Below are 26,724 nucleotides of genomic sequence, written 5' to 3'. Positions count from 1 at the left end.
TGTTTTCTGACAAAGGTGGGAGGCCTTCGAAAGTTACACTTTGAGAGCACAAAGCTTGTATTTGCCTCTCACAATAAAGGGTAAAGATCAGTGGTGTAGGACACCGTGATGTACAAGAGATATTGAGGTCCTGGCTAAGGCCGCAAAGCAGGTGCATTGCGGGTATAAGTAAAAACAACTGAGATGCTTATGAATGATACGAAATGAAAGAGAACACTTTCTCAAGAATCGCGAGGGCTAAAAAAAGACAGTGCGTAGCAGAATCCTAAGCGATTTTACAAATACGTTAGTAGCAAAATAATTGCAAAATAAAAACGTGTTCATCTGGAAGATCAGAATTGTAATCAATGCATGGAATCAAAGGAGACGGGGGAGATCCAAACTTGTGCTTTTCATCCTTATTCACAGAGGAGATGGATTCAGAGTATTTAGAAATGAGACAAAAGGGCATCTATCTCACGGCCACTATACAGATGAAGAGGTGTTTGATGTCCTGAGGCAAATTAGGTTGGATAAATCCCCAGAACATGACACAAGGCAAGTGTAGAAAATGTCGGGGCTCTAGCAGGGATATATGAGTAATCCTTAGCGACATGTGACGTAGCAGAGCATTGGAAGAAATACATTTTCCCGTTGTTTATAAAACGCTCTCAACATTCACCAGGAAACTAAAGGCCGATGATGCTGAAATCAGTAGCGGGAATGTTATTGGAAGGTATTCTGTAGGATGAGATACATGCGTATTTCTATAGACATGGAAAGATCAACGACTTTGACTTCTCATCTTTTTTGCCGGTCCTGACGAAGGGTCTCAAGCACGGTAAGTTTTACACAATAAATGGTAGGCAGTAAGGAATTAGAGAATACAAGTCCATGATTCATTAAATTTGGCGGCACAGGTTGATGGCGTCGAAACGAAAGCTTTCAGCAGATTGCCCTTCATAAATCAAAGTACTGAGAACAGTAGACAGGATGTCACGTTCAAGTTGTATAAGACACTGCTGAGGCCTAATTTGGAGAATTGGTTACCTGCCTACAGAAAAGCTGCGAATAATATTAAAAGACAACAGAGAAAATTCACAAGTATGCTGCCGGAAATGGAGGACCTGTGTCATAAGAAAAGATGGAATAGATTTGGAGCTTATTTTTTTTAATTTGGAACGTAGAAAATTGGGAAGAGATTTGATATAGGTATACAAAATTCTGAAGGGTATAATTAGGGTAAATACAATTTCCATTGTAGGTTGGGTAAGACTACAACGAGAGGCCATGCGATAAATGTAAAAGGTGAAATGTTTAAAACGTCTTAATTCAGAGGGTTGTGAGAGTGTCAAACGAGCTGCCAGCGCAATTGCTGCATTTATGCTCGATGCAGCGTTTAAGAGAAGTTTAGAGATGTACATAGATAGTAGATGTATAGAATGGGAAAGGCACTGTGCATGTCAATGGGAATAGGCAGTTTAACTGGCTCTGCACTGACTAGTTGGACCGAAAGGGCTTTTCTGTGACTCTTGGACTCTATCACACGTCTAGACTAGACGTCTAGTCGGAAAGTGAACAACTTGGGCTGGTATAGGAGCGCGAGCTAAGGAATGTTAATTAGACAGATATCAAAGATTAAGAGGAATACTTTCATTTCAGGATGTGTCAGTAACCGGGAAGTGCCTCTGTGATTTCTGCTGGAGCACAGACAATCCCTGTCCACATCGCTAATGCGTCTCATGCTCATGAAGGAAATATCAGTGTCAGTGTGAGCTATAAATTGAATGATAAGATTCTGCCAGAGGATTTTAAAGATTTGCTAAGTGCTTAAACATAAAGGAACAGAACCAGAATGTATGAGTGCATTCAATGACGTTAGTACAAGCAGGTAGTGGATAAAAGTAAATGCAAATGGCGGGAATTTGAAATTTTCTGATATTCGGAGTATCTACCTGCCCGAATTACAAACAGGTAATAAAAATAAAGCTTTCCCCCTCTCTCTCTCCCCCCACCTCCCTCCCTCCCCCTCCCTCTCCCTCTTCCTCTGTTTATTTCTCGCTCTCTTTCACTCTCGCTCGCTGTCTCTTTCTGCTTACATGAGAGAACATAGAGAGGTAGAAACGGTGTGTGACAATGCACATGCGGACGCATATGCATGAGCATGTTTGTACTTGTGCATGCGTGCTTCAGCGAAAATGTTAAAAAAGATTAACATAGATATATAATTGGCTGGATATAAAATAATATTCAGAGCACAATTCTGTTTATAGAGTTATGAAACCAGTCCGATCCAAACTCTGTGAAAAATGCCTGTTTGCATTTACCGCAACAATAATCCATATAATTTTGTAAACCTCTTTCAAATCTGCCTTTAATCTTATACTGTCGAAGGAATAAAGTCCTTACCTATTCAGTCTTTTCTAAACACTCAAGCCCTCCAGACGTTCCAACTTCGCTGATCCTTGTCAGGCTTATTTGCATCTTTCCTCCAGGTAAATAACCAACGCCCACTACTTCAACATAACATCCCATTTCCTGCACTCAGTAGTTGGATTTCCGATGTCGAATCTGCCAAGGTTTCTTACCGAACCTGTCAACCTGTGACATCACTTTCAATGAATTCTGGACCTGTATTCGCAGTTACCTCTGTTCCATAGCACTCTTCAGTGCCCTTCTGCTCATTTTGTAAAGACTACCTGGTTGGTCCAACCGAAGTACAAAACCTTGCACTTGTCTGCATTAAATTCCACATGCCATTCACTTAGCCCATTTTTTTTTTTACAGCTGGTCCAGATGCATATGCAAATCTGAGAAGTCTTTCTCCGGTCAGAGAGGCAACAACGTAGTACCAGTCTCGGTTTTCTCACACGATATTATTGTCTAATCCCATTTACTACCTCATTTTGAATGCAAAGCGACTGAACCTTCTTGACTAACCTTCCATGCGGGACCTTTTCAACATTCCTACTGGAGTCGAAGTAGCCAACTTCCACTGTCTTGTTTGCATCAACTTTCCAAGTATCTTCCTCAAAAAAACACTCTATAAGATTAGTTTGGAAGGAACTTCGAAGCATGAAGCGATACTTGCTATAATTAATCATTCCTTGTCTATCCAAATACTCATATATCTGGTCCTGCAGAATACCAGTCAATAACTCTCCTTCTACTGATATCAGGCTCACCGGCCTATAAATTCCTGATTTCTTTTTAGTGTTTTTCGTAAACAGCGGAAGAACTTTGTCTCCAATCCTGTCGCTAAGGAAGATTTAAGTATCTCTGCTAGAACCACTGAAATATCCGTGCTTATCTACCACACGATCCGAGGAAACACGTTGTCAGGCTCTTGGGATTTATCCACCCGAATATGACTCAAGACAGCAAACATCGCCTTCACTATAATCTGTATATGTCCCATGATCTCGCTGCTAATTTGCTACCTTTCTATAGAAACTGTGTTCGTCTCGCAAGTAAATAAAGTTGTAGAATTCAATTTCAGATCACCCGATATTATTTGGCTCCATGCATGGATTACCATTCTGATCTTCTCATGGACCAATTTTGTCCCTTGGTATCCGTTTGCTCTTAATATGTTTGTTGAATGCCTTTGGAATCTCATCTCCTTCTCCGGAGGTGTAAACTCATTTCTTCCTTTAGCCTTCCTTAATTCTTACTGAAATGTTCTCTCGTATTTCTTATTTTCGGTAAGTCTCTTGTTTGTTCGTTTCTGCCTACACCTGCTATGCAGAAGGCTTATATTCCTCAATATATTTTGAAAATCATAAGACCGTAAGACATAGGTGCGGAATTAAGCCATTCAGACGATCGAGCCTGCGCTATCCCATAATGGATTATCACGGATGCCACTCAAGCTCAGAGTTAACCCCTCGCCATATCCTTTGAAGCCCTGACCGATCAGGGAACTATCAGCCTCCGCCTTATATATACCCACGGACTTAACCTCCACCGCAGTCTGTGGCAGAACACTCCATATATACACTCCACTCTGGATAAAAAATATAATTATTCTTACCTCTGTTCTATCAGGTCAGTGAACAAATTTGTAGTTGTGCCCTGTTGTTCAGGATAACCCCACTACTGAAAGCATCCTCTCCACATCCACACTGTCTAGTGCTTTCAACATTCGCTGTGTGTCAATGAGATTCGTTCGCTTTCTTCTATATTTCAGCGAGCGCAGGCCTAAATCTACTAAACGCTCCTCATATGTTAGGCACTTCAGTCCTAGAATCATTCTCGCGAACATCATCTGGACTTTCTCCGAAAACAACACATTATTTCTGAGACATGGAGCCTCTCCAAGTGCGGCCTGAATAGTGTCTTATGAAGCTTCAGCATTATCTCCTTGCTTTTCTATTCTATCCCCCTCGAAATAAATGTCAACTTGTCATTTGCCTTCTTCACCATAGACTCAACCTGTAAATTAACCTTACAGGAGTTTTACACAAGAACTCCTAAATCCGTTGCACCTCTGATATTTGAACATTCTCCACGATTAAGTAAATCCACACTATTGTTCCTTTCATCAAAATGTATTATCCGTATAATTCCAAACACTGTATTCCACCAGCCACATTTTTGCACAATCATCCAAACTGTCTAAGTCCAGCTGCAATCAATTTGCTTCCTCAGCAGTACCTACCCTTCCACTTCGTGTCATCCTCAAGCTTTGCCACAAAGCGATCAAATACATTATCAAATTCATCGAAAAATAATCTGTAAAGTGGCTGTCCCATACAGAGGAATACCGTGGGTCACTGGCGGCAAACGAGAAATGCTCCCTTAATATCTATTTGTTGCCTCCTGACTATCAGCCATTATTCTATTCTTGCTAGTATGTTTCATGTAACGCCATAAAAGTTTAATTAGTTAAGCAGTCTCATATGTCTCCCTATGAAATGTCTTCTGAAAATCCAAGTTAATGACATCTACTGCATCTCCTTTGTCCATCCTGCTTGTTACTTCCTCAAAGAACTCTAACAGATTTGTCAGCTAAGATTTTCCTTCACAGAAGCCATGATTACTGTGAATTATGTTTTCACTGGTCTCCAAGAACCCCTAAACCTCAACATATTAACAGGCTCCAACAATTTCCCAACCACTGAGATTAATTTAACTGGCCAATAATTTCCTTTCTCTGCCCTCCTCTTTTCTTAAACAGCGGAGTGAATCCAGTCCTCTGGGACCATGCCAGTGTCAAGTGATTCTTGAATGATCATGACCAAGGCATCTGTAATATCTTAAAAGTAACGTTACATACACCTGCTATCTTTACATATTATCTTGAAAGGCCCATGTATATAATTGTTGACTCTCCAAAGATCATACTTGAAGAACCCCCACTTATCCAAGTATACATTTGCAAGAAAACAACTTTCTAAATTCACATCTGTCATTCTATCCTCGCTGATATGTACCTTTCTTGATTTTAGAATCTCAACGCGTGGAGCAGAACTGTCTTTCTTGCATATTTACTTTGAAAGTAATTGCAGTATGGTCACGATATCCAAAGTGTACCACCACACAAGCTTCTGACACCTGTCCTGTCTGATACCCACACCGAAGGTAAAGTTTCGCACATTCTCTCGTTTTGACTTCTACGTGCTGATTAAGGAAATGTTCGTGAACACTGTTGACAAACTCTAACCTAGCTAGATTTAAATGAGGAAGACATAGATTTAAGGCGATGGGAGTGGATTCAAAAAGGAGAGAGGGGGAGAGGGAGAGGGGGAGGGGAGAGGGGAGGGGAGGGGGAGGAAGAGGGGGAGAGAGGGAGAGAGAGAAAGAGAGAGAGAGTGAGTTACTGGAAATAGTTTCATCTTTGACATCATCAAATCGAATATTCACACCATGAATGAACAATACATTTAACCGCATCTGATAAGCTATATGTGGGAGTGTGTGTGTGTGTGTGTGTGTGTGTGTGTGTGTGTGTGTGTGTGTGTGTGTGTGTGTGTGTGTGTGTGTGTGTGTGTGTGTGTGTGTGTGTGTGTGTGTGTGTGTGTGTTTGTGTGTGTGTGTGTGTGTGTGTGTGTTATTTTCGAAAAAAGTCACTAACCTTGCGAATGAACAATCTCTTGAACCTTTAGAAGCACTGAAACAAGAAGAAGAATAAGTTTTTTTTTGCAAAAGCAACAGCTGAAATGCATTCTTAATTAATTTCACATTGGAAACAAGGTAGTTTTTTTTTCTTTCATATATTTGTATCCCATATCATGCTTCAACTTATCAGCAGTTCAGTCACGTCTGTTGGAGAAGAAACACAGTTAACTGTTCACGTCTTAGATCTCACGGTAGAACTAGCAGGAAATAGAAGAAGGATTTAAGTAAGCTGGGAGGATTGGAGAGAAGAAGTAGATATCTGATCAGTATTCTCACAATAATGCCCATCAGAGGACTGGGGAACTGCATCTGAGTTTGCATCTGGGCACTCTAAAGCCTTACAGACGCGGTATTGATATTAACAACTTCAATAACTTAATTTTTCGGTTACTGTCATACGTCCAACTGTAATACTCACCCTGCTAATTTAATTGGTCATTGTAAGTTGACCTGTGGTGATGTTAGTGATAATTTGGTTTGTGAGAGATTGCTGACGCACCGTTTTCCGAAGATCTGGAAGGGCCTACTTCGCGCTGTAACACTAAATAAACAAATACCATCTCAAGCTTGATTTTTTTTTCTCTGAGTGGAGTTACTTTCAGCTTGTTATACCGATATTGTTCAACTGCTCTGCAATGCGCAACTCACACCTAATTTAGCCAAGGCTCTTATTCGATGTCCTCACTCTCTAACTGCTACCAATCATCACCTGATAACTTTGGCTAAGCTTCATTTCCACTGATAACATTCTGTTGCTCTATAAGAGCCATTTGCTTCAGCAGTCACCCTGTTGTTTCACTTTCTGTTCTCACGAAGTGTCTGAGATGTGAGAACATGATTTCCAAGCTCATGGCACGGATATGAAATGTTGCTGATGATGATGGTGTTGATAATGATGATAATGATAATGATGATGATCATGATGATTATGATGATTACAGTTATAGTATTCATTATAATTGTATCCGACTAACAGCATGTTTAATGCTTGTCGGGTATTTCAAATTACCAATTCACCAATTACATATTGTATGATGAAGCAGTTTGGAACACAGCCTCGTTCAAGTGGAACGAAATCAATATCGAACAAATAGAGCAAAGAAACAATACTGTAATGTTAATTGAAGTTATTGGGGTGATTAGATGTTCAGTGAAATACTGTGTGATATAGAAAGCAGTGTTGGTTGCCAATAATATAAATGTTCTGACTTGCGTGATTTAAGCCAAAAGATGTTGAATACCATACCCTTTATTTCCACAATTAAGTAGATCAGTCGGGCAAGGCTGATCTGTAATGTATATCGAGTCTACTTAGATCAAAACGAGTTTGCTATCGAAGATGTCCGTGTATATGCACACTTGCCTATGTGTCTGCTTGTTTCTTTGCTTATTTAATTAATTATCCATTTATTTATTGGTTATTAACGCCTATCCATCTGTTTATTTAAGTATATATTAATTTATTTATTCCTCTTCTGGTTTATTTATTCATTCGTTAAGTTATTATTTTTTGTTTATTTGTTCATTCATTAAATTGCCTGTTTATGTGTTTGTTTATTTTTTCTTAGTTTATTTATTTAGCTCCTACCTTATTTGATTATTTATTCTATTGAAATAAATATTGAAGTCCAGATTGCGGCACGTATAAATGACAGCCATATATCAAAGAGTAAATAGCATTGGTTGTCGCGAAATGATGGAGAATACGCAGCAACTGGATTTGAAAGAAGTCACATGTTCGGTGCGCGTTCCTGATGGCCACAGAGTTTATTTACGTTTGACAAGAACACGCACGCGGTATTTGCAAATAATAGACAAAGCGGGGATTCGAGGACCATTACAGGAGATCTGTGAAAAGACATGGATTTCTTAAAGTATACTTCATTGCCAAAATGAAATGCATTCACTTTTAAAACTGATCGTTGAATGGACACATCAATTTAATAAACAGTGCAAAGAAACCGATACGAATGTGAGCATATCCAGAAGAGAAAACATCAACATATAATGCATCTTGTCTCTTTATGCTGGTATTGATGTCCCATTCAGCAAACCAAAGTCATGGAGTTATTGAGAAATACACCTCAGCAACGGCCCCTACGGTCAACCGAATTACTTCCGAAACCTTTTACACTGCCTACTCCATTCAGCTCTTGCACCGAGACCTTTGCCTTTCATATAACTAAAGGCCATGTCCCTGTATAAACTTTTCTTTAACGTTAAAATCGGGCTCGCACGGACCACTTGTGCTGGCAATTCATTCCATACATTCATGACTCTGAGTGAAGAAGTTTCCCCACCCATATTCCATTAAAATATCTCACCATTGAACTTTAAGCCATGAAGTCTGGTTGTACTGTCACCCATCAACTACGAAAAAACACTTGTTCGTATTTGCCTACCTAATCATCTTATTGTTTCAAATCTCCTCTGAATCTCATACCTTCTGAAGAATACAGTACTAACCTATTCAATCTTTCCTTGTGAAATCTGGCTGGTTCCCTTGGCTGCATAAATCGAGGGAATACCGACTCCGACCCCGCGAAAACCAGATTGAGACGGCTCTCTAACCCCAAACCCCAGTTTGTGTGGATGCTGTGTATTTTTCTGCCCTGTTACAACTCGCTGCCAAGAAATAGCAGATAGCAGGCTGCAAACGACTGAAGGAGATATGTGTATGAATCTTAACTAAAGGCTTTGTAAAGAAAAGAAAAAGGCAAAAATGATGTATTATAATTAAAAAGCCAGATGTTCACAAGTTAAGGCGCGAGTCTTCCAAAAGTAATATTCACCTCAGTGGACTGCGGCACTCGGTCTGCTGGAAACTCGGCATCCGTGTCGGCACGCTCGCCTACACTCTCTTCCACCCGAAAAGTATGGACAGCCCACGACTTCGTCCCTACCGGGGTCTCAATAGTACCACGCAGATCCACTGCCGTTACTTTAGCGCTAGTCTGAACTAAAACAGAGTTTGCCCGCCTTTTTGTCACACCTCCGGTCCATGATCGGAACATTTCCTAATGATTTGAACAGTACTTAAACTCCGAATTAACAATTCATTGGGACTATGAATGTCTACCCCAATCAATACACACGCATTCTTGTCGATAACCCCGTGGATTCGCACAATCGCTCAAACCCACAGCGTCCATAGCCATAAATCTTAATCGCTATCCCGGACAATGGTTTAACGCAGGGTTAAACACACAACCATAGAACCATAGAAAATTACAGCACAGAAACAGGCTTTTTGGCACTTCTTGGCTGTGCCGAACCATTTTTCTGCCTAGTCCCACTGACCTGCACCTGCACCATATCTCTCCATACCCCTCTCATCCACGTACTTGTCCAACTTTTTCTTAAATGTTAAAAGTGAGCCCACATTTACCACTTCATCTAGCAGCTCATTCCACACTCCCACCAGCACACCCCCGCGAATGTTCCCTTTAAACATTTCCCTTTACACCCTTAACCCATGTCCTCTTTTTTCACCCCTAGTCTCAGTGGGAAAAGCCTGCTTACATTCACTCTATCTATACCCATCATAATGTTATATACCTCTATCAAGTCTCCCCTCATTCTTGTATGCTCCAAGGAATAAAGTCCCAACCTATTCAACCTTTCCCTGTAACAACACGAGTGGATCTGTAGATGCTGGAAATAAATAAAAACACAAAATGTTGGCAGAACTCAGCAGGCCAGACAGCATCTATGGGAGGAGGTAGTGACGACGTTTCGGGCCGATACCCGTCATCAGGTGTGAAGTAACATGGGATGGTCGAGGGGGGGGGGTAAGAAGTGGGGAGAGGGATAAAGTAGAGAGCTGGGAAGTGATAGGCTGGAGGGAAGTCGGCTAGGGTGAAGGTGGAGAATTATGGGAAATAAAAGAGAAAGAAAGGTAGGGCTGGGGGAGATTATAATGGGGGGGGGACAAGAGAGAGAAAGAGAACCAGACTAAAATAATAGATAGGCATGGGGGTAAGGGGATGGGGGCAGGGGTATCAATGGAGGTCTGTGAGTTGAATGTTCATGCCGGCAGGTAGGAGGCTACCTAGGCGGGAGATAAGGTATTGCTCCATCGACCAGCGTGTGGTCTCATCTTGACGGTAGAGGAGGCCATGGACCGACATGACGGAGTGGGAGTGGTCTGTGGAATTGAAGTGTGTGGCCACAGGGAGATCCCCCCACTGCTGGAGGACTGAGCGCCGGTGTTCAGCGAAACGGTCTCCCAACCTGCGGCGCGTCTCTCCAATGTATAAATGGCCACATCGAGAGCACCGGATACAGTATATCACCCCAGTTGACTCGCAGGTGAAGTGGTGCCTCACCCGAAAGGACTATCTGGGGCCTAGGATGGTAGTGAGAGAAGTGTCGGGGCAGGTGTAGCACTTCTTCCGTTTGCAGGGATGAATGCCCGGAGGGAGGTCGGTGGGGAGGGATGGGGAGAATGAATGGACAAGGGAGTCGCGTAGGCAGCGATTCCTGCGGAAAGCCGAGAGTGGTGGGGGGGGGGGGGGAGAGAGGGGAAGATGTGGCTGGTGCTGGGATCAGGTAGAAGGAGGCCGAAGTTACGGAGGATTATACGTTGGATCTGTCGGCTGGTAGGTGAGGGCCAGGGAGACTCTATCCCTGGTGGGCTGGCGGGGGTTTGGGGTGAGGGCAGAGGTGCGTGAAATACGGGAGACGCGATGGAGGGCAGAGTTGATAGTGGACGAAGGGAAGCACCTTTCTTTAAAAAAGGAAGACATCTCCTTTGTCCTAGAATGAAAGGCCTCATCCTGAGAGCAGCCGCGGCGGAGGCGGAGGAATTGAGGGAAAGGGATAGCATTTTCGCAGGAGACAGGGTGGGAGGAGGAATAGTCTAGGTAGCTGACAGGGTAGGAGGAGGAATAGCCTATGTAGCTGACAGGGTGGGAGGAGGAGGATCTCCCTGTGGTCACACACTTCAATTCCACAGACCACTCCCACTCCAACATGTCTGTCCATGACCTCCTCTACCGTCAAGATGAATCCACAGGCAGGTCGATGGAGCAATACCTTATCTCCCGCCTAGGTAGCCTCCTACCTGCCGGCATGAACATTCAACTCACAGACATCCGTTGATAGCCCTGCCCCCCCTTACCCCCACCCCTTTCTAATATTTTAGTTTGGTTCTCTTTCTCTCTCTTTTCTCCCCCCTCACTATAATCTCCCCCAGCCCTGCCTTTCTTTCTCTTTTATTTCCCATAATTCTCCACCTTCCCCCAGCCCATTTCCCTACAGCCTATCATTTCCCAGCTCTCTACTTCATCCCTCCCTCCACTTCTTATCGCCACTCGACCATCCCATGTTACTTCACACCTGATGAAGGGTTTCGGCCCGAAACGTCGTCACTACCTCCTCTCATAGATGCTGTCTGGCCTGCTGAATTCTGCCAGCATTTTGTGTTTTTAACCTTTCTCTCTAACTCAGTTTCTCAAGTCCCGGCAACATCCGTGTAAACCTTCTCTGCACTCTTTCAACATGATTAATATGATTCCTGTAATTCGGTGGCCAACAATGCACACAATACTCCAAAGTCGGCCTCACCAATGCCTTATACCGCCTCACCATAACATTCCAACTCTTATACTCAATACTTTGATTTATAAATGCCAATGTACCAGAAGTCTCTTTACTACCCTATGTGACACCACTTTTAGGGAATTTTGTATCTGTATTCCTAGATCCCTCTGTTCTACTGCACTCCTCAGTGCCCTACCATTTACCTTGTATGTTCTACCCTGGTTTTTCCTTCCAAAGTGCAATACCTCACAATTGTCCACATTAAACACCATCTGCGATTTTTCAACTCAATCCTACAACTGGTCCAAATCCCTCTGCAAGCTTTGAAAACCTTCCTCACTGTCCACTACACTTCCAATCTTTGTATCATCAGCGAATTTGCTGATCCAATTTTACGGACCCTACCCCCACCGCGTCGAAACCTACAACCGATTATATCTAACATCTTCCCTCTTCATTTCCCGCCGAACAAAGAAGCCTAAGCACCCATTATCTATAATCATAAAGCACACACTGCTTCCACGGAGAAACCATTACGTTAGCAGTGAAAACTTCCCCAGGATATTGCACCTGTATCTGCGGTCCTTCGGAAACGGCAACATCCTTGTAGATTTTTCGTGTACTCTTTCTACCTTGCTTACATCTCTCTTGCAAGTAGGTGACTAAAATTGTTCACAATTCTCCAAATTAGGCCTCGCGAACATTTTCTACAACCTCAACAACACATCCCATTATCTATATCCAATACTTTGATTTATGAAGTGCTAAAGTGCGAACAACTGTGTTTCCGACCCTATCTACATATGACGTCACTTTCAAAGTGGTATGTACCTCTATTTCCAGATCCCTTTGGTATACCACATTCCCCAGTACCCTACCGTTTAACTCTGTAAGACCTACCCTGATGACATTACCGACGAACGACGAACGGGGTCAGTTGTGCGTGCGTGTGAGGAAACGCGAAGTTTAGATTGCAGGGAAGACGTTTGTTTTGTGCGTCTCAAAATACTGGAGAATCTGGAAATTATAACTGCAGAGTGTTAACCCTGCGAGTAAAGAGGGATGTTCGTGAAACTCCTGAGTGAATTTGTAGCATTAGTAGCAACCTAGTCAATGAATGGATGTAACCAGCCGATCAATTTATGCTGCATTTATCAATGGTTATTTTATGAAGATAAATATGTTCAGCAAGTCGGAATGAGAATCAGAAAATTCATAAGTTCTGAAGAACTCAACCAGAAAGCAGTTTGGACGTCATTTGTTTTCACTTAACTGTATGCTCTACCTCTGCCTACACACTGATGGCAAGATAAAGAGGTGTGTTTAAAAGACTTCTAGATCTGTGCACTGAAGTGGACACATCCATAACTAAAAGGCGCAAGCTTTGCAAAAAATTCGCAAAGAATTGGTTTTGATAGTGAGCAGCTAAGGAAATATGCTGACAGCGTATGGTTGATTTTGGAATTAGGTGTTTCGTAAGTTCAGCGCGGGATTGTGTTGCAACTGCTTCCTAAGCAATCAGTTGAGGTCAGTTTCAAACTTCCGCAACGCTCCATGAAAAGTGGATCCTAGAAACAGAACTCCAAGAGACGTGAATATACAAAGTGTGCTGACATGACTGTTTTTAAGAAAGCGATTTATTCTGTGTGCTGAGACTGCAAAAAGTCTTCCTAGTATCGTCAATGCTTCTGATATTCCTTCCAGATATTTCCTCTTGTTTCAAAATGGGGAACATATATATCTGCAATGTTTAAATTCAATTGGGAACTATGCCTTACCACTTATAGTACGACCATAGCAATAGACCTCTTAGTCGTTCAAATAACTTTGAAATCATTATTATTAATGATAAACACAGTATTAATACTAATATATCGTATTAGCACAGGTTGTCTTCATTTCTTCAGAGTGGTTGTTTGTCAGTCATTGTTTGTGTGTAGAAATACAAATTCATTCTGCTGTGAAAGCCTGCAAGAACAGGAATCGCGGGGAATATATGTCAGCATATATGTTCTTTAATAATAAATTTGCAATGAACGTTGAATTTTTCGCGTGAAGCATTAATTTGTAACGTTTCTAGCTAACGCGACATAATCGTGTTCCTAATTGTTGAAAACGCAATCTTCACTTGTCCATCCTACATTGAGAGGATCCCAAGTATGACACGCGACACAACACCTTCATTCTATGCATGTTTTAAGAATGATTTCGATGGTCCAAAATAAAGCGAATCAGAGTTTTTAATGAAGAAAATATCAAATAAAATAAGATCACCCTTTTGAAAGTAACCAAACCAAGTCAACTCGAATTGACGAGTAACTTTGCAGAGAGTATGGGGGGGGGGGGGGGGGATCAAATATGACATTTGTTTTAAAGGCTGAAGGATGCAGAATGTCTAAATAACGATCCATTGAAACAGGAAGATATGAACTCTAGGGCTTGAAGACATGAACATTAATTTAAAGTTATATCCGGATTTCAGCTAAAACATGAGGTACAAAACGAAATATAGAATATAAATGTGTGAATTTTAATCGAAGCTTCATTTCAGGCAAACAGATTTTTTTCTTCCGTTCCCCTGCCATACGACACTGCAGCCTGCTTCTTACTGCTGCTAATACGGTAGCCTGCATTGAAGGGATTGTTTAACAGAGAATCGTTTCACTTACCTAAGGTGAGTATCGTTAACAAGTAAGTCATGTTTTGCTGTCCACAAGATTCTGAACTCAGGAAATTGCTTCCCTCTCCTTTATAAACAGTCAGCAGATTCAGAAGGAGGAACCTAGAGAAGCAAATGAAGTATCATTTCGAAAAGAGTAGAAGTGTTGTAAAAGATCTGAACAGCTGGCAGTGACACATATTAATGTAAGTCTTTAATTTTAGCCCTAAAACTAGTTTTTCTTTCTTTTTTACAGCACCGAAAGTGCAGTTGGGTTTCTTGCTATTTCCATGATTTCCTTGCTCCCCCCCCCCCCGCATCTCCACGTTCTAATACACTGCACCGGACCGAGATCAACCTAGCTCTTTCCAATTTTTCATTCAGAACACACATTTCACTTATTTGCACAGGCTATGTCTCCTCAATATTTTCAATTAACATGAAGGGCTCGACTCGAAACCTTAAACTTTCGTTTTCTTCGACAAATGGTGCTTGACACATAAATTTCCCCATTAGTTACCCGTAATCCAGTACTCTAGGTTTCAACATCTGCAATCCCACGGCTCTGCCCTTTCTTTTATATTAACATTTCTATTGAAGTATAAAATGTTGTTTGACCGGATTCTCCGTAGCGGCTCTCCAATTAATAACGATATCCTTACTTCTTTCACTCACTGAATCTTTCCCAGTCCACGATCATGCCCTCCCGGTGGTCAAGCCTGCGCGTGTGGAGTCAAAGAGTTAGAGTATCGAAACAAATTCTTCGGCCTAACTCGTCCATGCTGACGAAGATGTACGGGAAACAGACCAGAAGATACGAACCCCAGGGCTTGAAGGCACTGATATTAATTAAAAGTTATATTCGAATTTTAGCTAAAACGTGAAGTACAAACGAAATAAAATAGAACATAAATGTTTAACTTTTATTCGGAGCTTCATTTCAGGTAAACAGATTTTTTTTTTCTTCCGATCCCCTGCCATAAGACACTGCAACCATAAGTCACGCTCCATGATCGGAACATTTCCTAATGTTGGAAAAAATCATTGCGACTGCGAATGTCGACCCGACTCAATGCACACGATTTCTTGCGGTAACCCCGTGGAATCGCACCATCGCTCAACCCCACAGCTTCCATAGCCACGAATCTTAATCACTATTGGATTAAGCAACAAAATGGATTAATTTTCAGGGCGATCACACAGATTCCAAGTAAATCGATCTAGGACGTTAACCTCACAAATGAAATCCCACAGATTTCCTAAGATGTGTAAGTCTGGGGAAGTCACTCTCCAGTCCCGCCAAACCCATGTGACTGAGACAGCTTGTCTACCCTTAAATCGGTGTGATTGCAGATGCTGTGTAATTTGCTACCCGTTTACAACCCAGTGCAAAGAAATGACAGACAGCACACGGCATCTGATTAAAGTCATTATATTTATGAATCTTAACTAAATAGTTAATAGTGAAAAAGAATACAATAAAAGGGTACATTATAAATAACCAGTCAGTTGGGGCAAGTTGGAGCTCAACTCTACCAAATGTAATATTCAACGCTCCTCAGTCGACTGCGTCACCTTCCGTGGTATCGCATCAGCTCCACCCTACCCCCACCGTGCGAAGCCTCCGACTGGTTCTATCTAACATTTTCCCTCTTCATTTCCCGTCGAACATTTCCCGTTGAACTGGCTTCAGTTCAAGTTCCAAAGCACCCATTATCTCTAATCATAAATTAAACACTGCTTCTACAGAGAGACCATTACGTAAGCAGTGAATCCTTCCCCAGGATGTTGCACCTGTAACTGCGGTCCTTCAGAACCGGCAACATCTTTGTCGATCGTTCGTGTCCTCATTCTACCTTGCTTACATCTCGCCTGTAGGTAGGTGACCAAAATTGCTCACAATTCTCCAAATTAGGCCTTACCAACATTTTATACAACCTCAACAAAACATCCCATTATCTATATCCAATACTTTGATTTATGAAGTGTTAAAATGCGAACAACTGTGTTTACGACTCCATCTACATATGACGTCACTTTCAAAGAAGTATGTACCTCTATTTCAGATCCCTTTGGTCTAAGACATTCCCCAGTGCCCTACTGTTTAACTCTGTTAGACATACTCTGATGACATTACCGATGTACGGGGACAATTGTCCGTGCGTGTGAGGAAACGCAACGTCCATATTGCAGAGAAGACGTTTATATTGTGCGTCTCAAAACACTGGAGAATCGGGAAATTATAATTGCAGAGTGTTAACCCTGCGAGTAAAGGGGTGTGATCGTGAAAACTCCTGAGTGAATTTGTAGCATTAGTAGTATCCTAGTCATTGAATAGACGTAACCAGCCGATCAGATTATGCTGCATTTATCAATTGATGTTTTATGAAGTTTAATTCATTAAGCAAGTCGGAATGAGAATCATATAATTCATAAGCTCTGAGGACCTCAACCAGAAAACAGTGTGCGATGTCATTTGTTTTCACTTAACTGTATGCTCTACCTCTACCTACACACTGCAGGCAAGATTAAAGAGGTTTGTTTAAAAGGCTTCTAGATCTGTGCACTGGAGCACATCCATGACTAAAAGGCGCAAGCTTCGCAAAGAATTGTTTTTTGATAGTCAGCAGCTACGGAAATATGCTGACAGGGTATGGTTGATTTTAGAATAAGGTTTCTCGTAAGTTACAGCGCGGGATTGTGTTGAAATTGCATTCTAATTAATCAGCTGAGGTCAGTTTCAAACTTCTGCAACGATAAAAAATTACGGGGTCCTAGAAACTGAATTCCAGGAAACGTGAATATACACATTGTGCTGACATGACTGTTTTTAAGAAAGTTGCTTACTCTATGTGTAGCGTCTGCAAAAATACTTCCCAGTATTATTAATTCTTCTGATATTCCTTCCACATATTTCTGCTGTGTAATTTGCTACCCGTTTACAACTCAGTGCAAAGAAATGACAGACAGCACACGGCATCTGATTAAAGTCATTATATTTATGAATCTTAACTAAAGAGCTAATAGTGAAAAAGAATACAAAAAAGGGGTACATTATAATTAACCAGTCAGTTGGGGCAAGTTGGAGCTCAATTCTTCCAAATGTAATAGTCACCGCTCCTCAGTCGACTGCGTCACCTTCCGCGGTATCGAATCAGCTCCACCCTACCCCCACCGTGCGAAGCCTCCGACTTGTTCTATCTAACATTTTCCCTCTTCATTTCCCGTCGAACATTTCCGGTTGAACTGGCTTCAGTTCAAGTTCCAAAGCACCCATTATCTCTAATCATAAATTAAACACTGCTTCTACAGAGATACAATTACGTAAGCAGTGAATCCTTCCCCAGGATGTTGCACCTGTAACTGCGGTCCTTCAGAACTGGCAACATCTTTGTCGATCGTTCGTGTCCTCATTCTACCATGCTTACATCTCTCCTGTAGGTAGGTGACCAAAATTGCTCACAATTCTCCAAATTAGGCCTTACCAACATTTTATACAACCTCAACAAAACATCCCATTATCTATATCCAATACTTTGATTTATGAAGTGTTAAAATGCGAACAACTGTGTTTACGACTCTATCTACATATGACGTCACTTTCAAAGAAGTATGTACCTCTATTTCAGATCCCTTTGGTCTAAGACATTCCCCAGTGCCCTACTGTTTAACTCTGTTAGACATACTCTGATGACATTACCGATGTACGGGGACAATTGTCCGTGCGTGTGAGGAAACGCAACGTCCATATTGCAGAGAAGACGTTTATATTGTGCGTCTCAAAACACTGGAGAATCGGGAAATTATAATTGCAGAGTGTTAACCCTGCGAGTAAAGGGGTGTGATCGTGAAAACTCCTGAGTGAATTTGTAGCATTAGTAGTATCCTAGTCATTGAATGGATGTAACCAGCCGATCAGATTATGCTGCATTTATCAATTGATGTTTTATGAAGTTTAATTCATTTAGCAAGTCGGAATGAGAATCATATAATTCATAAGCTCTGAGGACCTCAACCAGAAAACAGTGTGCGATGTCATTTGTTTTCACTTAACTGTATGCTCTACCTCTACCTACACACTGCAGGCAAGATTAAAGAGGTTTGTTTAAAAGGCTTCTAGATCTGTGCACTGGAGCACATCCATGACTAAAAGGCGCAAGCTTCGCAAAGAATTGTTTTTTGATAGTCAGCAGCTACGGAAATATGCTGACAGGGTATGGTTAATTTTAGAATAAGGTTTCTCGTAAGTTACAGCGCGGGATTGTCTTGAAATTGCTTTTAAAGTAATCAGCTGAGGTCAGTTTTTAAAACTTCTGCATCGATCGAAGATTACGGGGTCCTAGAAACTGAATTCCAGGAAACGTGAATATACAAAGTGTGCTGACATGACTGTTTTTAAGAAAGTTGCTTACTCTATGTGTAGCGTCTGCAAAAATACTTCCCAGTATTATTAATTCTTCTGATATTCCTTCCACATATTTCTGCTGTGTAATTTGCTACCCGTTTACAACTCAGTGCAAAGAAATGACAGGCAGCACACGGCATCTGACTAAAGGCAATATATTTATGAATAGTAACTAAAGAGTTAATAGTGAATAAGAATACAATAAAAGGGTACATTATAATTAACCAGTCAGTTGGGGCAAGTTGGAGCTCAACTCTTCCAAATGTAATAGTCACCGCTCCTCAGTCGACTGCGTCACCTTCCGCGGTATCGAATCAGCTCCACCCTACCCCCACCGTGCGAAGCCTCCGACTGGTTCTAGCTCACATTTTCCCTCTTCATTTCCCGTCGAACATTTCCCGTTGAACTGGCTTCAGTTCAAGTTCCAAAGCACCCATTATCTCTAATCATAAATTAAACACTGCTTCTACAGAGAGACCATTACGTAAGCAGTGAATCCTTCCCCAGGATGTTGCACCTGTAACTGCGGTCCTTCAGAACCGGCAACATCTTTGTCGATCGTTCGTGTCCTCATTCTACCTTGCTTACATCTCTCCTGTAGGTAGGTGACCAAAATTGCTCACAATTCTCCAAATTAGGCCTTACCAACATTTTATACAACCTCAACAAAACATCCCATTATCTATATCCAATACTTTGATTTATGAAGTGTTAAAATGAGAACAACTGTGTTTACGACTCTATCTATATATGACGTCACTTTCAAAGAAGTATGTACCTCTATTTCAGATCCCTTTGGTCTAAGACATTCCCCAGTGCCCTACTGTTTAACTCTGTTAGAAATATTCTGATGACATTACCGATGTACGGGGACAATTGTCCGTGCGTGTGAGGAAACGCAACGTCCATATTGCAGAGAAGACGTTTATATTGTGCGTCTCAAAACACTGGAGAATCGGGAAATTATAATTGCAGAGTGTTAACCCTGCGAGTAAAGGGGTGTGATCGTGAAAACTCCTGAGTGAATTTGTAGCATTAGTAATATCCTAGTCATTGAATGGATGTAACCAGCCGATCAGATTATGCTGCATTTATCAATTGATGTTTTATGAAGTTTAATTCATTTAGCAAGTCGGAATGAGAATCATATAATTCATAAGCTCTGAGGAACTCAACCAGAAAACACTGTGCGACGTCATTTGTTTTCACTTAACTGTATGCTCTGCCTCTACCTACACATTGCAGGCAAGATTAAAGAGGTTTGTTTAAAAGACTTCTAGATCTGTGCACTGGAGCACATCCATGACTAAAAGGCGCAAGCTTCGCAAAGAATTGTTTTTTGATAGTCAGCAGCTACGGAAATATGCTGACAGGGTATGGTTGATTTTAGAATAAGGTTTCTCGTAAGTTACAGCGCGGGATTGTGTTGAAATTGCTTTCTAAGTAATCAGCTGAGGTCAGTTTCAAACTTCTGCAACGATCAAAGATTACGGTGTCCTAGAAACTGAATTCCAGGAAACGTGAATATACAAATTGTGCTGACATGACTGTTTTTAAGACAGTTGCTTACTCTATGTGTAGCGTCTGCAAAAATACTTCCCAGTATTATTAATTCTTCTGATATTCCTTCCACATATTTCTGCTGTGTAATTTGCTACCCGTTTACAACTCAGTGCAAAGAAATGACAGACAGCACACGGCATCTGATTAAAGGCATTATATTTATGAATCTTAACTAAAGAGCTAATAGTGAAAAAGAATACAAACAAAGGGTACATTATAATTAACCAGTCAGTTGGGGCAAGTTGGAGCTCAACTCTACCAAATGTAATAGTCACCGCTCCTCAGTCGACTGCGTCACCTTCCGCGGTATCGAATCAGCTCCACCCTACCCCCACCGTGCGAAGCCTCCGACTGGTTCTATCTAACATGTTCCCTCTTCATTTCCCATCGAACATTTCCCGTTGAACTGGCTTCAGTTCAAGTTCCAAAGCACCCATTATCTCTAATCATAAATTAAACACTGCTTCTACAGAGAGACCATTACGTAAGCAGTGAATCCTTCCCCAGGATGTTGCACCTGTAACTGCGGTCCTTCAGAACCGGCAACATCTTTGTCGATCGTTCGTGTCCTCATTCTACCTTTCGTACACCTCTCCTGTAGGTAGGTGACCAAAATTGCTCACAATTCTCCAAATTAGGCCTTACCAACATTTTATACAACCTCAACAAAACATCCCATTATCTATATCCAATACTTTGATTTATGAAGTGTTAAAATGAGAACAACTGTGTTTACTACTCTATCTACATATGACGTCACTTTCAAAGAAGTATGTACCTCTATTTCAGATCCCTTAGGTCTAAGACATTCCCCAGTGCCCTACTGTTTAACTCTGCTAGACCTACCCTGATGACATTACCGATGTACGGGGACCGTTGTCCGTGCGTGTGAGGAAACGCAACGTCTATATTGCAGAGAAGACGTTTATATTGTGCGTCTCAAAACACTGGAGAATCGGGAAATTATAATTGCAGAGTGTTAACCCTGCGAGTAAAGGGGTGTGATCGTGAAAACTCCTGAGTGAATTTGTAGCATTAGTAGTATCCTAGTCATTGAATGGATGTAACCAGCCGATCAGATTATGCTGTATTTATCAATGGATATTTTTTGAAGTTAAATGCATTTAGCAAGTCGGAATGATAATCATAAAATTCATAATCTCTGAGGAACTCAACCAGAAAACCAGGTTGGATGTCCTGTTCATCTTCCTCGCTGTGTTGCGCTCTTTATGTAAAGTTAATCTGTGAGAAAGTTAATGGATGATAAATTGATGAGAATAATAAGAGAGGAAGAGAGAGTGAGAGACAGAAAGAAACGAATTTCGTAATTTATTGTAATTTAACAACACAATTTGATCTACGTAGGGCCATTGTGTAATACAGCATGAAACTAAGCGGTTCGACAACATGTGTTCCTTACCCCTCACAACCTTTTCTATTTCATTTATCTATCTAATTTTAACCTGAATACACTTACTGCAACTTCGCCTGTTCTTCTGGAATCACGGAAAAAAGTTGCAGGTCAATTTCTTAACAAATGTTTCCCTTCTTTATTAACACAACGCCCTCTGATTTTGTTTTTCTCTTTTTGATTTCGCGACGATGGGAAGAAAGCCATACGTATTGATAGTATCTACAATCCTCGTGATTTCATACGCATCCAAAGTAAAAACAACTGAAAAAAAAACATTTTTAGATATTGAGATGCTCTCACTTGCTTCGCTAATTAAATATCTGCATTAAGACCATAAGGTAAAGAAGCCCAATTTGCCCTTGGCCCATCGAGCCTGCATCGCGATTCCATCATGTCTGATCCGTATATTCTCTCAGACTCAGTCTTCATCCTTCTCTCTCTATCCCTTCATGCCCCAACTAATTAAGAATCTATCAACCCCTGCCTTAAATATCTGTATATACTTGGTCTCCACAGCCTGTTGTAGCAAAGACTTATACAAATTCACCAGTCTGTCGAAAGAAATTCTTCATTAAAATTAATTTCCTTTCAAAAATGTCGCCGCTCTCGTCTGAAACTGCACCCTAGACATTCCCACCATTGAAAAATAATCCTCTCCACATCCACACTATCACGGCCTTTTCAACATTCCATACGTTTCAATTAACCTGAAGCATAATTAAAGCAGATTAAAGCTATCAAACAGTCGTCATCTACATGCCCTTCAAACCTGAAATTATTTTCGTGAACCTTCTTTGATTCCTTTCCAGTAGCATCGCATCCTTTCTGGGATAAGGGTTCCATAATGCTCAGGTAATCAAAGAGTTTGATAACATCTCAATGTCATATTCTTGCTTTTGTATTCTAGCCATCTTGAAATTAATGCTAACATTGCATTTGTCTTCCACGCCAAACGTTAAAGCTGCAAATCAACCTTCATGGAATCTTGTGCATGAGGACTCCCAAGTCACTCAAATTTTTGAATTTTCTCTCCATTTATAAAACAGTCTATTCTTTTATATTTTTCTAACAAATTCCATGACCATACACATAACTCCATCTGTCACACATTTTCCAGCCTCCTGATCTCTGTCTTTTTGCAGCCTTTCTAATTCCCCAAAAGTACATGCACCGCCACTTGTCTTCGTAATGCCCACGAACCTGACAACGAAACCATGAGAACTGTCGTCCAAATAAATAACATAAAACGTAAAAAGAAGGGGTCCCAACACAGACCCCTGTGAACAGCACTAGTCACCGTTAGCTAACCAGAAAAAACTCCCTTTATCCCCACTCTTTGCCTGGTGACATGCAGCCAGTGCACTAAGCATACTAGCAACTTTTCTGTAATACCATGGACTCTTGTGTGGAAAAATCGATCGATTCTTCTTCCCCTATCCTTCCTATTATTTATTCAAAGAATTCCAACAGATTGGTCAGTCAATATTTTCCTTTGAGGAAACAGTGCTGATTGTGCTCTATTTTATCATGTGCCTCAAAGTACCCCGAAATCATATCAATAGCAAGCGACCCCGACACCTTCTCAACCACTGAGGTGAGTCTAGCTAATGTGCAATTTCCCATAATCAGTTTCTCATTCTTCTTCAAGAGTGAGTGACATTTGCAATTTGCCAGTCCTCGGAAGCCATGCTAGAAGCCGCTGAAAGATCATTATTAGCGCGTCTCTAATCTCTTCATTTGCTTCTTTCATAAGTCTGGGATGAGCCCACCTGGTACAGGTGACTTATCTATATTCAGAACGTTCGGTTTCTCAAGAACCTTCTCCGAAAAAATGGCATCTTCACAGACTCCACTCGACTCCTCCACCCATCAGCCTCCAATTCCTCGCCAATCTCGAACTTCTGGTAAACAGTTAGAATCTTCCGCATTGCAGACATATAGTTCGTCCGTCATTTGCTTCTCCCCAATTACTTCCTTTTCAGCATCAGGAAGCAGAAAGCTTCCTTTCCTTTGCTTTTCACTTTATATATTTGAAGAAATATATGGTATACGCTTTAATATAATTAGCTAGATTACTTACGTATCCCATCTTTTCTTTTTTATGACTTTTTCAGCTGGCTTCTGCTCGTGTTTGAAAGCTTCCCAATCCTCTAACATTCCACTAATTTGTGCTCTATTATATCCCCTCTCTCAGGCTTTCATATTTGTTTTGACTTATCCTGTCAGGCACTGTGTTGGCATCCTGCCTTTAGAATACTTGTTCCTCTTTGGGTTGTACCTGTTCTGTACTTTCGAAAATGCTCCTAGAGAGTCGTGCAATTGCTGATTTTCCGCCATTCTTGTTAATGTTCCCTTCTGATCATTTATGGCCAGCTCCTATCTCATGCCTATGCAATTCTGTTTTTTCCACGGTGAGATTGTTATATCTGACTATAGTTTCTTCATCGTAAATTGCAACGTAATTTGTATCATATTGTGATCGCTGGCCCTTACTAAGTCCTTTACCTTCAGTTCTCTAATTAATTTCAGGTCATTATACAACACTCAATCCAGAATAGTTGATCCCCTAGTGGGTTCAACGACCAGCGGTTTCAAAAGGCCATTCCATAAGCATTCTAGAAATTCCCCTTCTTGGGATTCTGTACCAGTCTGAATTTCCAAATTAACCTGGATATTGAAATTCGATATGAATAGAATAACATTGCACTTTTGACATGCAATTTCTAGCTCCTGTTGCAAGTTGTAGAAAATATCTTCACTTCTGCTTAGGAGTCTGTATATAACCCCCATGGTGAGCTCTCCACAACGAATGCACACTCCAGCCCTCTGCCACCTCTTTACATTTATTTGATTTTCATTTGTTTCCCAAAAGGGTCTCACGGCCTTTTTGCAGATCCTATCGACACAATATGTACACTTCGACGTTAAGCTCCCAGGTTTAGTATTTTTTCCACCGTGATTCAGTAATGCCAGAGTGTCATATATGCCAATCTGCAGCTACCTTATTCCATATTCGGCATGCATTCAAATATAGCACCTTCAGTCCTCTATTTGCCCCTTTGGATTTTGTCCCCTTTGTACACCACAAGTTTTTCTGCTGACCGCAATTTTGCCCTGTCGTCAGCTTCCCATGGCCACCAGTACCACTACACACCAATTACCGCATCCTCAACACATTTCCTTGACTACCATCTCCAGGAAAAATATAGCTTCATTCCTCCCTTACAGATCCAGCAAACCTGCTCGAAGAGATATTGATATACCTCTGGTTCATTTATAACAGGTACATTTTGAATAGGTCCTACATTCTCCAGAACAGATCTTAATGGTTCACAAATCTGAAAACCTGACCCCTGCGCCAGTTTTACAGCCATGCAACCATCTGCTAAATCATTCTATTTTTGACCTCACTGGAGTATGGCACAGGAAGCTATAAGAGAATTGTTTTTCGTCTTCGGCTGTCCATCGATTTTCGATGATGACTGAGGTCTGGGCAAGGTTGTATGGAAGACCAGCAGTTGCCAATGCTGCAAGTATCCCCTCTCCACCCACCAACGGTGTCCGAGGGAAGGGCATTAGGACCCATACATCTTGGCACCGGTGTCATCGCAGAACAATTTGTGGTTGAGTGCCTTGCTGAAGGACAAAACACGCTGCCTCAGCTGTGGCTCAAACTAGCGACCTTCAGATCACTAGACCTGCAGTACTTAAAAAAAAAACAGGCGATGCAAGTACTTTTAGGGACGTAGAAAGGCTGCAAAAAGGACTTAGAGATTAGGAGGCTGGAAAATGAGTGGCAGATGGAATTACGTGTCCAGACGTGTATACTATTCCAGAGGTCTTATTTTTGAAGTTTTACCTTACTCGCTAAAATCTCAAATCTAAACATGACTGTATATCTATTAAATTGGCCGCTGAGTGTAGATGTATACAACATATATTTGTATACGTATATTATTGAATGCAAAATAGTATAGCACTGTAATTGGTCCCTTTGCCCACGATCTGTATGATGAACATGATGTCAAATTAAACATATCTCTGTAGCCTGCACGAGGAACTAAAAACTGGGAACTAGGAACTAGGAACCTGGACAAGGACTCCAAGCCAGAGACAGCACAGGGACCCGAAAAACATGACTCTCTCAAAATTTTAACCTTTCCTTTCAACTTAATAGGAACATAAAGATTCAGTACCCTCAAAATTTCACGTTTAAATGACCTCTATTTCTCTATTACATCCTTCCCATAAAACAATTTGTCCCAATCCACTCCTTCTTAATCCTATCGCAACTCTTCAAAGTTAGCATTTCTCCAATCAAAAATCTCAACCCTGGGTCCAGACCTATCTTTCACCATAATTATATTGAAACTAATGGCATTATGATCACTGGATCCGAAGTGCTCCCCAATACATACCTCCGTCACCTGACCTATCTCATTCCATAACAGGAGATTCAACACTGCCCCTTCTCTGGTTGGTACCTCTATGTATTGCTACAAAAGATATCCTGCACACATTTTACAAACTCCAAACCATCCAATATCATAAGGTGGGCGCTGGGAATGGACCCAAATGCAGGACACAGACACTAAAGTACTTGGGAAAGGACTAGGTGTGTTACGAAAACAAGGGGAGTGGGGAAGAAACGACGCTGGACAAGACTAGGAGACAGAGTAGGACTAGAGTAGGAAAGTGGGACCTGCACGAAGAACTAGCAACTGTAAACTATTAACTAGGAACCTGGACAACGAGCCAGGGACTGGACAAGTACCCGAAACCTGGGTCTTGACTCAGACTTGGACTCCGGATCCAGGCGAGGACTGGACGTGGCAAGGCAACGGGACTGGACGTGAGGGCAGGACACGGGACCCTAGGGCTGGACGAGGACATGAAGCTCAGATTTGGATGAGGACATGAAGCTCAGTCTTGGTCTTGATCAAGGGAAAGCAGGAACACAGAGCCTAGGTCAAGGGAGAGCAGGAACGCAGGGCCTAGATCGAGGGAGAGCAGGAACGCAGGGCCTAGATCGAGGGAGAG

At 41.5% G+C, this 26,724-nt stretch overlaps 1 protein-coding gene across 1 annotated transcript in view; it reads right to left on the bottom strand.

The window, feature by feature from the left end:
* LOC140715818 (uncharacterized) overlaps positions 1-14,345 on the bottom strand; it is a 108,222-nt gene extending 93,877 nt beyond the window's left edge. The window contains exons 1-2 of the mRNA XM_073028215.1: positions 14,313-14,345; positions 6,056-6,091 (exon numbers count right to left, since the gene is read on the bottom strand). Of these exons, the coding sequence (XP_072884316.1) occupies positions 6,056-6,091; positions 14,313-14,343 (67 nt within the window). The 5' untranslated portion in view covers positions 14,344-14,345. The remainder of the gene's footprint in view (positions 1-6,055; positions 6,092-14,312) is intronic.
* Between the last annotated feature and the right edge of the window lie 12,379 nt (positions 14,346-26,724).

This window comes from Hemitrygon akajei, chromosome 24, assembly GCF_048418815.1.
Source record: "Hemitrygon akajei chromosome 24, sHemAka1.3, whole genome shotgun sequence".
In the NCBI taxonomy this organism is placed as follows: domain Eukaryota; kingdom Metazoa; phylum Chordata; class Chondrichthyes; order Myliobatiformes; family Dasyatidae; genus Hemitrygon; species Hemitrygon akajei.
The sequence above is the reverse complement of the archived record's forward strand: the minus strand, read 5'-3'. Positions and strand labels throughout refer to the sequence as shown.